Below are 15,855 nucleotides of genomic sequence, written 5' to 3'. Positions count from 1 at the left end.
TATTTTATTTTAATGCCAGGTGTTCCAGACAAGTCAGTACACGCGATTTATCTTGTCAAAATTTTTCGTTGCAAATATTGCGAGAGTAAAAATCGAATTTTATTAAAATTAATAATCACGCTCGTCTAAATATAAAAATAAAGGAAAAAAGGCCGGTAATCGAGCAGTTATTAGGTGTTAAATCATGTAATTAATTAATGTATACAAAAGGCGGAACGTTTCAACTACACTGAGTTTTCATCAGCCGCAATATAAAATAACATATTTAGATTAACTTAATAATTCTAAACTTATAGAGCTCAGTGTAGTTGAAACGTTCCGCCTTTTGTATACATTAATTAATTACATGATTTAACACCTAATAACTGCTCGATTACCGGCCTTTTTTCCTTTATTTTTCGAATTTTATTTTTTTCATTGTTTTTTTATATATTTATTTTATTCACGATATAAATATTTGGATTGATAGGCACTTCCACTATTCGCATAAGCACAATATATTTCTTATCGTCTCTCCTACTATCCTTATATTTCGCGATGTAGGTATCGCAAAAGCGATATTTCTAACAATATATGGGAAGTTTGACTTCCGATCGAATCACCACGAAAGTTTATTATTGCGAAAGTTCTTGAAAAATATTGATTTACGTTTTATACATTCTTTCATGAAACAGTGGAAAAATTTTAACCATATATTGAGTTGTATCAATTGCGAGTAGATAATTCAATTTTATAAAGCGACATTATTGCTACTTCTTCACTCTATCTATTGTTTATTGTAAAAATATCGCTGTAGTACTATTTTTACGTCTATTTTCTTTGCTCCTTTGTCTCCTGCTTTCTTTTGAAACGCAGTTTAGGATAATTAATCGCATTTTAAAGAATGCATGCCAGATTTTGGAATGGCAGAGTTTGATAGAGATTGAATTTGTTTTTTTAATTTATCATGACGTTGCACTTTATGTGCATTGCAATATTTCATTGAATCATAATAAATGACGAAAAAACTCGTTATTTTTTATTTTGCTTGCTGTCGCAGTGTAAAAATATGATTTTTCTATTTGCCGGAAAAGTTTTTATCGTTAGTTACGGCCAGAGAGAAAGAATTATTAGGTCTTAATGCGATCGCTGCCACCTACCGTTCTTCATCTTTCACTCCTCGTTCTTTAATGCGAGATTGTATTGAGCAGAAATTTTACGAGGACGTCATAACATCGGGGCGTTTCAGGGCAAGGAATAAACGGAGTCGTTCCGCTGCATCGGCGGTGCCAGACATCTCCTTCATTAAAATCTAATTAAATCAAGCGAACGTGTGTGTGGCGCGCCTTTGTCGCTCTTATCGCGGTTCGATGTTTACCGTTAGACGCCGATAAGCTCGGCGATGCCTCCAATCATTTTACGCGAGGCAAGCAATTATGCTCGATTATTGATAATTACAAGGAAATCACAAGCGAGATTAGATAGAGTGTTATGATTTAAATTTATTACTTAAGTTTTTTTATATTAAATAAATACTTTATTTAACTATTTTTATACAACTAAACGCACGATAAGTTTTAAAAAACGCATTAATCAAATCTTGGTAAGAATTATTCGGTTTTAATCAAGTATCTCTGAAAGATTAAAATTAATTTATGCGTTAGTGATGATAAGTGAAATTTCGAGTCAGCTGCATATGACTATAGCGTGGCGCATGTATAAATAGACGTGTGTGTCGAAATATTCGCGCAGCATCCTTTCCGTTCGCCACAGCGGAGTCTGACTCATGCTGGACATTTTTTTAAACCGAAGAATTTGTACTGGGCGCTCCATTCTGTACCTATCCTGTGTTTGCACAGAGATGCTGACGTTCCGCGGTCCTGTTGCCGCGTCGCAAAACGCCCACCCACGCATTGCCTCAGGCAGTAGGTATATATACATGGGATGTCACATGATAGTACATTGATCGTCGAGCATGGTTCTTAGATGAGAGTGAAGCTGCCGGTTTACGAGATGCGCGACTTTAAAAATTTAACCGCTCGTTAACACGCGTCGATTTTCTTCAGCGCAATCCCGCAAAAACGAGAGACTTTAAATGGGACGAAGCGAAATTACTTAAATTCAGATAAACATACGCGTCTTTCCTCATTTGTTGAGGAAAGACACATATGTGTCTTTCCTCTTTTGTGAGTTTATTATCCACGTTTTTTTTTTTTACGGTACTTGCTGAGATATCGCGAAGTTCTTTTGTTGCACATTTACTTTGTTTCGCGTTTGCACAGTGGCACATAACCAGAAACTTCAAAAGATTCTTCGTTAACAAAGCCCCTGTCTTACTCATCTTATTATAGAGAAAGACTCCTTTCGCAGTTCCAACACACGCCGGCGAAGACATACATCGACTTCTTATATAGTCGTGATAGCGACGAAAGAGAGTGAGAGAAATCCATTCATTTCTTCGTGTAAGTTCCCACTGAATGCACACTCAAGCGCTTCTTGATTCTGTTGTTTCGTCGGGAAGCGCGCCTGTACTGCGCACACTGCATTTAATATATAAATATAATATAGATATTCTGCGATTTAAATTAATGGTGCGTTATGCATGGTAGAGATTTAAATTTTAACCAAAATAAAAGAAATAGTAAGAAATAATTAAAATATTAATGGTAATAATAAAATAAAAACATAAACTGAAATATATATAATATATATAATGATTTTTTAAAGAAAATGACAAAATAATTTGTATAGCGAATATAAATTTCCTCTAATTCCATAAGTCATACCGTCTTTCAAATTATGTTATCGTGGCTGAATAAATAATAACATACATAATGTAAAGCTATTTTATATGACATTCAATCACGCTTTAACCTTTATCGCTGTACCGCGAAATCGTACGGGGGAATGGAAAAAAATAATCATGCCCGGAGGAACCGACTTTTAATCATCTTCGCTGCGTGATGGGCATGCGAAATGTCAACGATGAAAATCGATGGTGTATTCGTTCGGACGGGAATTCATAAATAATTTATTTGCGATTGCTCGATCGATATGAACGGCAGAAAACCGAGCGAACATACACACATACACACATACGTAACATGAATACAATTATGCGAGAACACGTGTGACGAAATTAACAACGGTATAAAGACAGAGTCAGCCAGTTTCATCGAATTAGCTGTTAACACATTTCAAGCTATGTTTTGATGATCATAATAATTTAATTGTTATCGCGATGATCGTGTGATCGATAATTTTTAATTCACGTGTTATTTTTACTGATTTCTCGTGAAATAATCTTAGGAATCGGAAAGACTTCTCTACACTTTAATTTCGTATTGATATTGTATATCTTTATTATGGTAAAATTAATATAATCAACATTGTACTCTTGCCATCTTTTCATGAAAGCTTCAATATAATTATTTTCATAAAGAATATTGACGGATTTTGTATAAAGTTCTGATTTTGTCTGTGGCTGCGCGTAAGCACCAAAAGGAGCAATATGTCGAAGAGAGCATAACTTCGCGCGGGATCTCCCAGTTATGATTTCATTAAAACTTCGTGAGACTTTACTCAACAGAAACGATTCCGGAACCTATAACGGTTACTAAACTTAACTTGGACGAAGGCTATAAAGCCTGAATATGATAATGTACAATTCTTTCTCTCTCTTCTTTTATGTTTGCACCTGAATATTACTTTAAAATGTTTTTCAATCCTGAAAACTTATGTTTATCGTTTTCTGAATTCATTTCACTTGTTATCTATTTATTCCACCAAATACTCGTGAATATGTATTATTTTATTTATAAAACATGTACATCATAAATGTACATATATGTACTATAATTAACTTTTATAATATAAAGCTCTGCGTTAATTATTTTTAGCGACAGCTAAAGCTATTTAACTTTCTTGAGGTAAAATATACAACGCGGACTGCAATCTGTTATCATGCGGGTCAAGACGAGAGTTTCGCGCGAGGCTTGCACACCGTATTTCCAAACTCATTATTCGGGGCAGCTGCGCCCGCTAGAAATTTCTCGAGGCTTTTCAGGCACCCGCACTTGATAAAACATTGCCCCACGATGGATGCAGGAGCGCGGAGTCTATCGGTGTTTGGATAAGCTAGCGTGAAAATAAAGGTCGCGTTAATTTATGTCGAGAGAGGGAGGATGTTTCATATAAATTCCGCACGATACGTTTGGTGAAGCATCCGGTACTGGATTCTTTTTATTTCACACGTTGATCACAGTGATAGTGCAAAATGCTGATATAATTGTTGTCATTTGCCTCGAAGAAAAAGGCTGTTTTTAAGAAGATTTATGTTATACTGTATGCCTGCTGCCAAAATTATCTTTGACGACTTTTTTATCGCACTATTATCGTCGCGCGTATCTGCAATAAAGGAGCACACGGTCGTCTCGCGCTGGAAAGTTAATAATTAAGACCGCGAGCGTATATTTCGGGTACACAAGGGTGCAAGCGAGCGGTCGAACAAAGCTTTGGGTGTTCGTCGGTCCCCTACGTCAAACTCGGCTTTGATCGCAATCGATACAGTCGCGCTGCTTTTTCCAGTAGCGAGCCTGAATGGAGTTTCTATCCGCGTTAGGTACTCGGTCGCTTCATTCACACGTCGCGTCGGGTGAATGTTACGTTCGATTCGCATTCATCCGTTCCGCTGATGGCTACCGCAAACAGCGTGGCGTCTATCGCCTTTCCCATGTCCCCCCTGCACGGTGCAGCGATGCGTTTATGCATATGCATACACCTGTAACACCGGTCTCCGGTGATCCTAGTTCGACTTTTGCTGCGAGCTAGAACACGCTTTGCCATTCGCCCGTTTACTTTACAATCCTTTACATATTTCCGAGCTTTTAAGACAACGAGATGGCTAAAAATATTTTAATGCGGCTGCAAGACGGCCCTGGCTGTGTTACTGTCACTGCATTTTTAAATCGCCCGTGGTATGTATTTATAGAACGCCAACCACGCAGAGCCATGTAAGCTGATGCATCGTCGTGAGCAAACCGCTCGTAACAGTGTTGCGAAATTTGGACCGCAAGGACGCGAGCACGTGCTTATAATTTAAACTCTCTACACTAACATTTTTAATATCGCACAAAACGATGTTTTCGATACCGTATGTTTTTAGGAGTAAATTAGACGCGAGGCCTACAAGAAAAGATTAATGTAAATCAAATTCTAGCGTGGTGCAAACCGATGAAGAAAGTTAGAGGCTGGTCTGTATATACTATCTATAAATAGGTAGTATTCAATTCTATTACAAAAATAACAACGACGAATGATTTTAAGCTTGTGCAAGGCTCTGTATTATTCTAGTTTTTTTGCTGCAATTTGGTTTTTAAATAACAGTATTTTAAATAATAACGGATGACATTAGAATTTTTATCAATATTTTACTTATAAACATATTACATAAAAGTTATATAGGTATACACAAAATGAATATACCCTCTTTACAGTATCTACATATGCATCAAGATACATTAATGTTACAAAATGAAAAATTGCTGAAAATAAGAAGCAAAATCATTTTTTAATATCCTAAAGTTGAAAAAAAATAAATATAGATACGTGATTGGCAGTTTTAAGTCGTATTTAAAATATGAATATATAAATATGAAAATATAACAGATTCTTCTTGTTTTCTAGAAGTTATGACAATAACTTCTGTAAGAAGTTTGTTGTACAGCGTAATAATTTATCGTAACATTATCGAATATTTTTTGTTTGATTATATTTTTTAAGCAATTTTTTTTAAGTGCTAATGAGATACAAATTTTTCTTTTTTAGTGAACTTAACTTAAACCTTATGAAACTCAATTGAGAAATATACGTATTTGGAAAGGTAAACTTAGTTCGTTCTTCGAACCGGAAGTTTGTGTCTGAGCGTTCTGCTTCACCGATTTCCTGGTTCTTCGTGATTTTCCTTTTCTCCGCACCGACAACACATAGGATATATCTCGCATATTGGAAACGTATTTTACAGAGATTATTTATGTAGGGAGAGAAAACTACATTGTTTCAAATATTTTTCTTGCAACTTTTCGTGAGAAACTTGTTTATACAAAATTATTCTGCTTTTTAGTTTGGCGTTTTCTATTATAGAAAGTAGAATAGCTAAAAGTAAGAAAGAGTAATTAAAAGTTTTACCAATTCGCGAGTTTTTACAGTTTCTCAGGATAATTCCGTGAGATTACAAGATACAGTTAGATCTAGACGCTTTTTTTTTAAGACGTTAATTATAAAGGATGATTAAAATTCAAAATACTATAAATACTTAAGTGTGAACGGATCTTTATCAGCAATCTTGCATTATCTGTTTTAATATACACGTGCTCAATCTTTATAACCGTCGCGTCGTTGGCATACCTTCTTGTTTAGATCTTGTCGTGAAATTGCGAGGGAAGGAATACGAGTCGCGAGAGGAATTCCTAATCGCGAAGGGACAGGCAGGCTGCTTGGTGGTTGTAAACTCAGTTTTATCCTCGATTTGATAAACACCGACTTCTCGTTAGAAAGGAAGTGGCGCGTTACAGCTGAATGGCTTGTGGAGGAAATACCTTTTACCCGAATGTAATCTTAATTCAACGAGCTGCTCGTTGATATATGTATAAACCGTATAAGTTTTGTTTTAACTTTTTAACAAAAGTTTCTAAAAATTAACTTATTATCATTGTTTTAAATGAAACATATATTTATAATTTTATATAATACTTAAAAATTTAAATGTTACATGAAAATGTGGTAGTATTGCATACATAATTAGATGGCAAAAACTTTTCATTTAAATAATATTAACAATCCTTTGTAATGATTTTAAAGATGCTTATTTTCGGTTTTATTAAATTGATTATCAATTTAATTATGTGATTATATTATTCCAGCTACAGTTTGAGATTGCGTTTTACGAACGACAGTAATCGGCGCGTAATCTGCTGAGTTGAAAAATGTATATAAATTTCAAGCAATAATATTATTAGGCACAAAGATCCAGTCTGACCATATAAGGCTTTACTTATGTATCTTAATACGTACTTAAATAATGTCTGTTATGATTCGTGCAAAACAAAATACGATATTTTCTTATCTCATAATTAAGTACACAGTTTATAAGTACGCGCTATACTTGATTTTTTAAGAAGAAGCTTATTTTAATGGAAACTAATTTGCATACAGAGAGCTCAGTGAATTCGAAAATTTGTGTGCAGATTGCACATCGCGTTTTTTCCTCTCTCATGAGAGCGGATGTGCTTGGTTATCGCATGCGCGAATTTTAAGTTCTTCTCAGAGATAATAAAGTATCTAAAAACGTGACGTGTATGAGTAAATGTAATGAGATAGACAATTAAGAATTCTAATCTACTTACTATCATCATGACACGATGATAGCCAGTCGAGTCGATTAAAATTCTTAATTGTTTATCATTTTCTGACGAAGTAAATATTTCTTATTCGCAACAAGATAGATTAGATTATCAAAAGATTAGATAGATTACTTGGAATTGCATATAACTTTGATATCTTGTTTTGTCCCAATAGCTTTTATGTTATGGCGGAAGTTTCATGCTGTTGACAGTGTAGCATTATCTGAAATACCAGAATTATTCATTTTATATTAATTAATTTTCTTAATTTTTCTTAATTTTATTAATTTTTGTGAATCAATATATTTGTAGATATATTACAAACCTTAAGTGTTTGATGGAACTCTTTTGATGTTGCGAAACATATTATTGGTAGAATTATCGGGTATACTTTAACCATCGTATAAGTTATCTCTATCACTGTGTCGTTATGGTAAGATTTCGATAGGAACCTCATGGATCTCGTAATCCGATATGGTATCATAGTTAGAAAAAATCCCATACTAACACCAACTGCGTAACATAGAAGTTGATTTAGTATAAAGAAAAAAGTATAAGAAATCTGTAGATTAACGTTGACATAATTGTCACCTTTGCATTAATATTAAAGTGAAATTTTCACTTACCCAGAAAAATAAAATGCTCGATATCTTTGCTTGGCCACATTCCATTTATTGATTTCGATATTATCAGGTCATACAAGATAAAGTAATCGAGCATAATAAAAATGAAACACGGGAACACGAGAAACATAATGGTGGATGAAACGTAGATGTCGTGCATGACGTCTCTCTCGAAATGGTCATACAAATGTAATTCCATGGCTATCACCATAATACACGTTGTCCATATGAATAAGAGTCCTTTCATAGCTGTCGAAATTTTTAAGAACGACTTGCGAAGGGGCGAATTTTTCTTGCAAATGACAATGTACGCCTCGATATTCAGCAGAATTATCGTCAGAATGGACGTGGCGAAGCTGATCAGAAATACGTAGTCGAGGTCCATCTCTAAGCGTATATCGAAGATCCATTCAATTATTCGCTGAAGTGGTTCGAGCAGGATTACGACGTTCGAAAACACCAGGCCCACTACGTAGCAGTTAGTGGAACTGTACATGGTGGAATTTAACGCGATGAAGAGACCGAGGAAGGCATTTAGGCTAACGCCTGTCACTAGCAGCACGAGGTCCATGATATTGCGCATGGATTCGGGGATGACTGGTATAATGATGTTCATTTTGGTAGGATTAGTTGTTACGATAGGCATTGTAGTTTGAACTGGGAATGGATTCTCTATGTACGATGCTCTTATATCGTGTTCGTTGAACATCGTGCGACGTTTGTGCAGAAGATTTATCGGTTAGCGATTTGCTGTAATCTGTTTATCCAAGTCTCTTATTAACACGTCGAAAAATTTTTACGTACGGAATTCCTGCTTCCACACTTTCCTTGAATCTCGGTGTTTGTGTCATAACAACCGTTCGTCGCCTCGATCGGACTACGCTTCACACCGCAGGAAGAGGCATGAAAGAAGTTAACGACAAATTATGGTGCGGCACATGTTGCTTCGACGATCTACACGCATATTACTGACGGCGACTGGACGATAGTTTGCAGGAGCACCGCCTATTTACCTTCCCTTATGGGAGCGTGACGCCCTGTAATATCATATAGGTGGACATCGCCAAGTAACTAACAATGTTATACAATTTGCCGACACGCAAATGTTTCATTTAGCAGAGTGGATCCCCTTAACGAAGTACAAGTTGGACATTGAAACTTTTACGGTGCTTATGCAATCATTTAATAACTTTGGGGATAAAATTATTCAAAACAACAAAATTAATGAAAATTCACGCGTTACTAAGATTAAATCAAACTTCGTTGGTAATATAAATAGAATTTATTAAAATTTACTCAATTAATGAAATTTGCTCCACGCAAATACGCATATATAATTTTTTAATTTTTCCGCGTTAATAATGGATCGCTGTAGAATTCAGCTATTTGCATAATGAGATATGAGTGTAAATATGAAAGCGCGCGTCGAATATCTCGCGGAGAATTTATGGACTTTTTTATGTAGGAAGCGCCCGTCCTTGAAGATTCGCTCGAAGGGCTTCGCTTTCTGGCCGCAAATAACGAAGTAGCAAATAGAAAAAATAACGTCGCTGAAATAAATCGTTTCTTACGACTCGCTCATTCGCGAAAGAGGAGAGACGAGCTGGACCGTGGCAGTTGGCAGGGTATACGTATAGCTATGCGAAATAGAGGAGGAAAGAGAATGTCCTGCGTGCGACTGTATAATACAAGATTTGCGGGATGGCTCTGGCAACCGGCCATAAGCACGATATCGGTCAGCTTTTGCCGGTGATAGATTTATCGTCGGATTTATAAGTCCAGCCCCCTTTGGCGCAGCTGGGGGGGTGTTGTATCTTCCTGAAAATGGAGCGCGCGACTATCTGGCGGTATTGTGCGCCGGAGATGCTCACAATCGACGCGTTATCGAGAGGAAGGAGTTTTGGGAACGTATACGTCGTGCAGCCGTCGTCCATTGTCGTCGGAGTAATGGAACGAATTAAAAATTGCGGGGGCGGATCGACACGAATATTTATCGCATTGTATTCGCGACGTTAACATTAATTTAAACACCGAGTGCTGTGAAGGCAGTTGTATTGAGCAGTGATTGATGTTATTAGTTCTTTAAGCGAAATTTACATGCAGTACGTTGAATATTTATAACGCTGTATTTATAACGCATCAATATTTGCTCGCCTATTTTTGCAATGACGATTATTTTATTTATAGATCTTTCTTTCGTGTAGATAAATTATTCCGTAGAAGTAGCATCTATAAGAGTTGTCGAGGTCTCTCCTTGGCGGTGAAGGGTTTTGAGCCAGTTTGACTACGTGTTTTCATCTTCGGACCAGGTGCGAGCGAGCGCGTGGTTAATTTTTGTGGGTTCCTTCGCGCCCTTTTCTTTTTATTTTCGTCTGCTCCGAGATCGGTTTAGTGATGGAGGGCGGTCCCGGGGCCAAATAAGTGCAGTGGCAGGGCCTTAGGGTCCGGGGGCCGGCCGTAACCGGTTCGCCGCCTGGGCATCATTACGACGTAATCTTAAGCGACCCTGGGAGGAGGCTTCGAGCTCCACGATAATCAGCAAGCCGTATTATCATCGCTGAGTAACAACATTCCATTGGTGGCCTCGAAGGTGTAAAGTAGTCACCGTATAGTCGAGTGTGTACGAGTGGTCTAATAAAAAACATTGTATCACGACACTCTAATGTGACAGGCACCTCAAAACTCAAATGACACAAGTCAAATATGTATTAGATATTAGATTACTTTTATTTGATTGTTTTTATTGTAATTCTATTTATTTTATTACTGAAATTTTAAATGTTTAAAAAAATATATATCTAATATATATTAATATATAACATATATGTATACGATTTGTATGTATAAACTACCTTACATAAACAATATTAAAAAACACGTCTCGTTGCTTATAACTTATTTGTTTAAAATATATATTTTTTTCTTGGCAATTATTCTATATTTTTAAGTTAATAAGTTTACATCAGAAATATTGTGTGGAATGTAAAAGGATATTTTTAATTATCTTTATTTCATTTGAGTTTATCAAGATATACATATATGTAATAACATACGTATATAATAATCATACTGCAATGTGAATATGTAAGGAAATAATTTAGACTTTATATCGTGAGTGCGTACACGCTACACGCATAGAAAAAATACGTGTCGGGTTAGTCTGCCGTCGAACTGTCAACTCGCATGAAAGTTTATCTTGGGACTGGTTAGATATTTATTTAAATGTAGCATACACTCACCAGGCCTTCTGTCGCACCTGTTTGACCTGTTTCGCACGAAGTTGAGCGGCCAACCATCAGTCGGAGCCAACTATGCCGTGACAGCGTTCCCTTTCCGTGTTTATCATATAATTAGTCGTAATTAGTTTGTCGTGGCATACTACTATGCATTCTTTCCATATCTATATTATTGCGGCACCGCATAACACGCGAATTAAATCATCGTGTTGCGCATTATATGATCTTATGAATGAATATTAACTCGCGAACTAATACATAAGCCTTGTTTAGCAGATATTTCATGCACTACTTATAAATATACAAAACCTGAACCTGTTTTTTTTTTATTAGAACAGGAAGCTGTAAGGAGACGTGTAGTTCATGTTATGTAAATTCCGCGCTGCAATGATATCAGAAAAAGATAATTTATTAAAGGTTTGTACGTTTCACCGCAATCTCGTGCTCTTCCAAGTGCTTCACTCTTGTTGGTCCTCGTGTCAATAGACTGGATGTATTTTATGCATGACCAGTCAGACAAGTTTTTCCCCGATGACCGCAAGCGCAATGCCTGAAGCTCGGTAACATTCGATACTTTATATGCAGGTGTCCCTTTGAAAAAATGTGCGGGTTGATGCCTGGAGCTTTAATAGTATCATATAAAATGTAAAAATAAACTTTTGAACTCTTTGAAAAAAAAAAATGTATATATATTTCAATAATTTACTCTCTAGAACAAACAGCGAAACGCTTCTCCAAGTGCATATATGACGTAATAGGTTTTTATTTTAAGTTTTGAATATTTTTTTTAGTGAATTCTTTTAATGTGTTTATGTAAGCACAGTATTTTAGCATTTTTAATTTTTCCGATATTTTATGAAAAAAAAACTTTAAAATATAAAAGCTATGTAATTTGGCATACTACTCTTTATAATTTAATAACTACCTTTTTGATAAAAATATGTATAGAATATGTGTCTGCTCTGCTTTTTGAATCAAAACACAAAGCAATAAAGGAGAGAATAATCTGATAAGAATGTAGAATTTATGACAATTTTCAAACATATGTGCGTCACGCGATCATGTGTGATTTAATGTGTTAACGATGATCGCGTGTTACGATCAGCAATCACATATCGAGCACAAAAGTAGCCTTCCAAGAAATTCGGCTGTAGATTACGCTAAAGCAGTTTCTAAAAAAGGAGAAGCACCAACAAAAGCGCACCTGTGGATTGCCCAGTAAATTACAGTAATCGGCGCTTTTAAACTTAGGATCTTTCAGAAGCATGAAGAGAAAGAGAGAAAGAGAGAAAGGTTCAAGACTTTTTGCTTGTGAGAGACTAATAATACTATGACTGAACCGGCTTCGAAGGTTATCGTTTAATAGGGCAGAAAAATCAATATATCGTATATAAAACCGTGGAATACTGAAATTTTAATAATATATGTTTGCAAATTTTGACAGTAATCCCGTATAAATTAAGTCTTTTAGACAGATAAGTTAGATAATTAAATAATTTTATTTAAAGTGATTTAGAATTCCTTTCGATTTGAACTTCTAAATTTAGGTTTTGATAGACGTGTTGATATACGATTTGATAGATAGTTTGCAGCTTATTGATCACTCTGCGTGTTATTGGCACGGAAAATTTCGATAATACAGTTATCGAGCCTGAAAATCCACGGATTTTTGAGATGAAAAATGGCCGGTGAAATCCATGATTACCACGTCAATCTCCGAATATAATAAAAACGCTCAGCTTCTTCCATTGTCTAAACTCCAAGCAATTTTTCTAATATACACAATACTTCTGTGTTCTGTAAGAATTTTTTATTGCAATTTTTTTACGAAAAAAGAATCTTGAAACGATTCTTTGTTTTACGTTTGCTTCTCTCGTCCTACATTCCGTACATGGTGCTTTGTACTCGTTTCAGGGTACGTCCGTTCTTCTGTTTGATTGTAAGAAAATCATTCCGCTGTCTTTCGATTAGCGCACCAGTATAATTTTTCCTGCCGCATGCTGTTACCTCTTAACTTATTGTTTTCACATAAACTTGCATGCCATGTTATGAAGTCATAAAATTGTCTTGCGGTCATTTACGTTTCTTTGAAATTATTCACTTGCTCCATTATCATTATCATGGTTTAGCGTCATGGACATTCTCTCCGCTGTAAGGTGTATCTTCTCGTCGTGCTACTTCGTCATGTTCGCACATACGTAAATATGGAGCTATAAAAATCGCCGCTTTACAGGAAAGCCGTGCAGATAAACCTGGAACTAACTCGCGTTAAATTCACTTCGCACGGTCGGGAAGTACAATGCGATTCATAATTAATTAGTAGGCGTTTACCGACAAAAATATACGTGCGGGACTCATTCGCGGTGCTAATGTATAACTGCAAAAGCTCCGTCGAAAAGAAAAGTAGCGAAGTTACACGTTAGGTATTTCTGCGCGTGACGTTTTCAGCAAATAAATCGACATTTCTGTTGCGTGCGCCGTGGATTTGAAATCTTATTAGGCAAATCTCTTTCTATGTATACAATTATCTTACACAATGCTTTAATGATTCTAAACAGTTGCCGAAAGAGAAGTATAAATTCTATGATCCTTAATTCGAAATTATAGTAATCCAACGAATCTTCCGTTCAATAAAGCCTTTAGATTAATGTCCAGTTTCTGCATATAAAGCCATTTTCTCCCTCATCATTTCGCATCTGCATCTGCCGCATAAACCGCGAACCGCACGGTCGAAAACCGAATTACTTCTGCGAGAATGAAGAACGTCCGGTTTTTTTTCCCCCCGTCGTCGTGACCAACATCGGCCAAGGCTTTCTTTCGCCGCGGCGGATTCTGCCAACTTTCTTCTTCCGCAATGTTCATACGTATTGTTGTTTGCGTCGACTGCGGTTGTTACAGCGGCGACAAGTTTCATTGCGCCACACTCGCGAAACGTTGCAAACGCGACGCGACGTGATAATATGCTGAAAAATCCCTCTCTCGGCGAAATTAAACACAGACACGCATACCTATAGTTTTTATATAGAAAAATTTTACTGCGTAACGTGACGAGAGAATCGTTTGATGTGCGAAAAATCGTTGCGTAAACATTCTCGGTGGAATCGGTCGATCCAGAACTCCAGAGAGTCCTCGTCTTTTAATTCATTCACCAACCTTTTATTACACGTGCTGTACTTTTACAACCGTCTGACATCCGCCAAACGGCCTTACGCGTCAAAATCTTCAGACTTGGATCGGCAGTGTCGTTTAATTTGCATGTTTTTCTTACGAGGGAATTGCCATCGCGGCGCCTCCGACTGTTCCCTCTCCTCGACATCTCGCGAACAGTGTCGCAAAACGCCAACGAAAATAACCACGCGATAGCACCGCGTTTAAACTTTATGCCGTAATTCACGACGTTCTTCCTTCAGTTTCCATCCTCACGTCATCAAGCGTGAGCTTCCGTGCGTCTCTTTTTCTTTCGTCGTTTATTCGTAGATACGAGTTATTCCTTCTCTCCGTTTATTTCCTCCAGTTTTTTTCAGAAAAATTACGTACCGTTATCACCGTTGCTGAATGTTTGTGAAAAAAATTAAGAAGTTGCGTGTCTAGGGCGTAAAAGAGAAGAAATCATTGCGCAGCATCGTCTATAAATATACGCTTTCGTGCTTATTATACGAGAGGAACGGTATCATTAGTATTCACGACACGTACGTGGGGCAGACGACTGTCGTTGTTCAGGAAATTTCTTCGTATTTCAGAACCTGCAAAGCATCGAATAACACTCATTATATAGACAAGTTTTAACTTATGCGATTAACAAAGATTACGATATTAATTATTAATATAAAACAATACAAATTCAAAATTTTCATTGATAAAGCAATCTTTATTCTTATTATATCGTAATTATGATATGATATTCTTAGAATTTATTATTACATGTTTTTGTGTGTGATTATCAGGCAGCAAATATTTTATTACAAATGTTTTAATTTTCTTCGTATAGTAGTTTTTGTTATTTATTAAATATTTCTACTGTTTTACGAGCGCGCAGAGAAAATAATATTTTATAATGTATATTTAAAATACCTAATTCGTCAACGTTAAAAAAACACGAGAAAAAAGAGAAAGAGTATAAAATTGATTTAAATATTATGATAAATTTTTACAAAAAAAAAAAAAGAAAAAAAAAGTAATTCCGGTACCGGGAATCGAACCCGAGCCTCCTGGGTGAGAGCCAGGTATCCTAGCCACTAGACCATACCGGATTACGATGGGACTTCTTCTCTCACAGTTTGACAATGTTCCAGATGCAACATCCCTCTCGAACAATGTCAAACTCGTGAGATGAAATGTCATTCGTAATCCGGTATGGTCTCGAGGTTTTTTGGACGTCTGGCTTTCACCCAGGAGGTTCGGGTTCGATTCCCGATACCGGAATATATTTTTTTGCTTTTGTTTATTATAAAGTTTAGAGCAATTTTATATTTTAAAAGTTTATTAAAAATATTATTTGTTATTATTACAATATAGGGATTTGACGAATTAATTGATTGATTGTTAATCGATTGTTATATTTTACTTTTTCATTATGTTATTAGCTTTTTTGATAGAATGAAATAATTATGTTTGCAC

At 36.1% G+C, this 15,855-nt stretch overlaps 2 protein-coding genes and 2 non-coding genes across 7 annotated transcripts in view; 2 read left to right on the top strand and 2 right to left on the bottom strand.

The window, feature by feature from the left end:
- LOC112452623 overlaps nt 1-15,855 on the top strand; it is a 69,816-nt gene that overhangs the window by 3,372 nt on the left and 50,589 nt on the right. For 2 of the 4 annotated variants that reach the window (XM_025012939.1, XM_025012938.1), the window contains exon 1: nt 14,667-14,927. The exons of 1 other annotated variant lie outside the window; for it this stretch is intronic. The gene's annotated coding sequence lies outside the window, so the exon portion shown is untranslated. Of the gene's footprint in view, nt 1-14,660; nt 14,928-15,855 lie in introns of those variants that run through there. One more of the 4 variants, XM_025012934.1, reaches the window with a different exon arrangement.
- On the bottom strand, nt 7,411-8,947 carry LOC112452624. The gene is made up of 3 exons (XM_025012942.1): nt 8,006-8,947; nt 7,705-7,892; nt 7,411-7,602 (listed from the first exon to the last, which is right to left on the bottom strand). Exons 1-3 carry the CDS (start codon nt 8,709-8,711, stop codon nt 7,558-7,560), a joined length of 939 nt encoding a protein of 312 aa, XP_024868710.1. The 5' UTR covers nt 8,712-8,947; the 3' UTR covers nt 7,411-7,557.
- On the bottom strand, nt 15,417-15,488 carry Trnae-cuc. Its single transcript has one exon. It is a non-coding gene; the product is annotated as a tRNA-Glu (tRNA).
- On the top strand, nt 15,586-15,660 carry Trnae-uuc. The gene has a single exon. It is a non-coding gene; the product is annotated as a tRNA-Glu (tRNA).

This window comes from Temnothorax curvispinosus, unplaced genomic scaffold (genome assembly GCF_003070985.1).
Source record: "Temnothorax curvispinosus isolate PA1 unplaced genomic scaffold, ASM307098v1 QBEX01003544.1, whole genome shotgun sequence".
In the NCBI taxonomy this organism is placed as follows: Eukaryota; Metazoa; Arthropoda; class Insecta; order Hymenoptera; family Formicidae; genus Temnothorax; species Temnothorax curvispinosus.
Note: the sequence above shows the minus strand (reverse complement) of the source record. Positions and strands in the feature narration are given on the sequence as shown.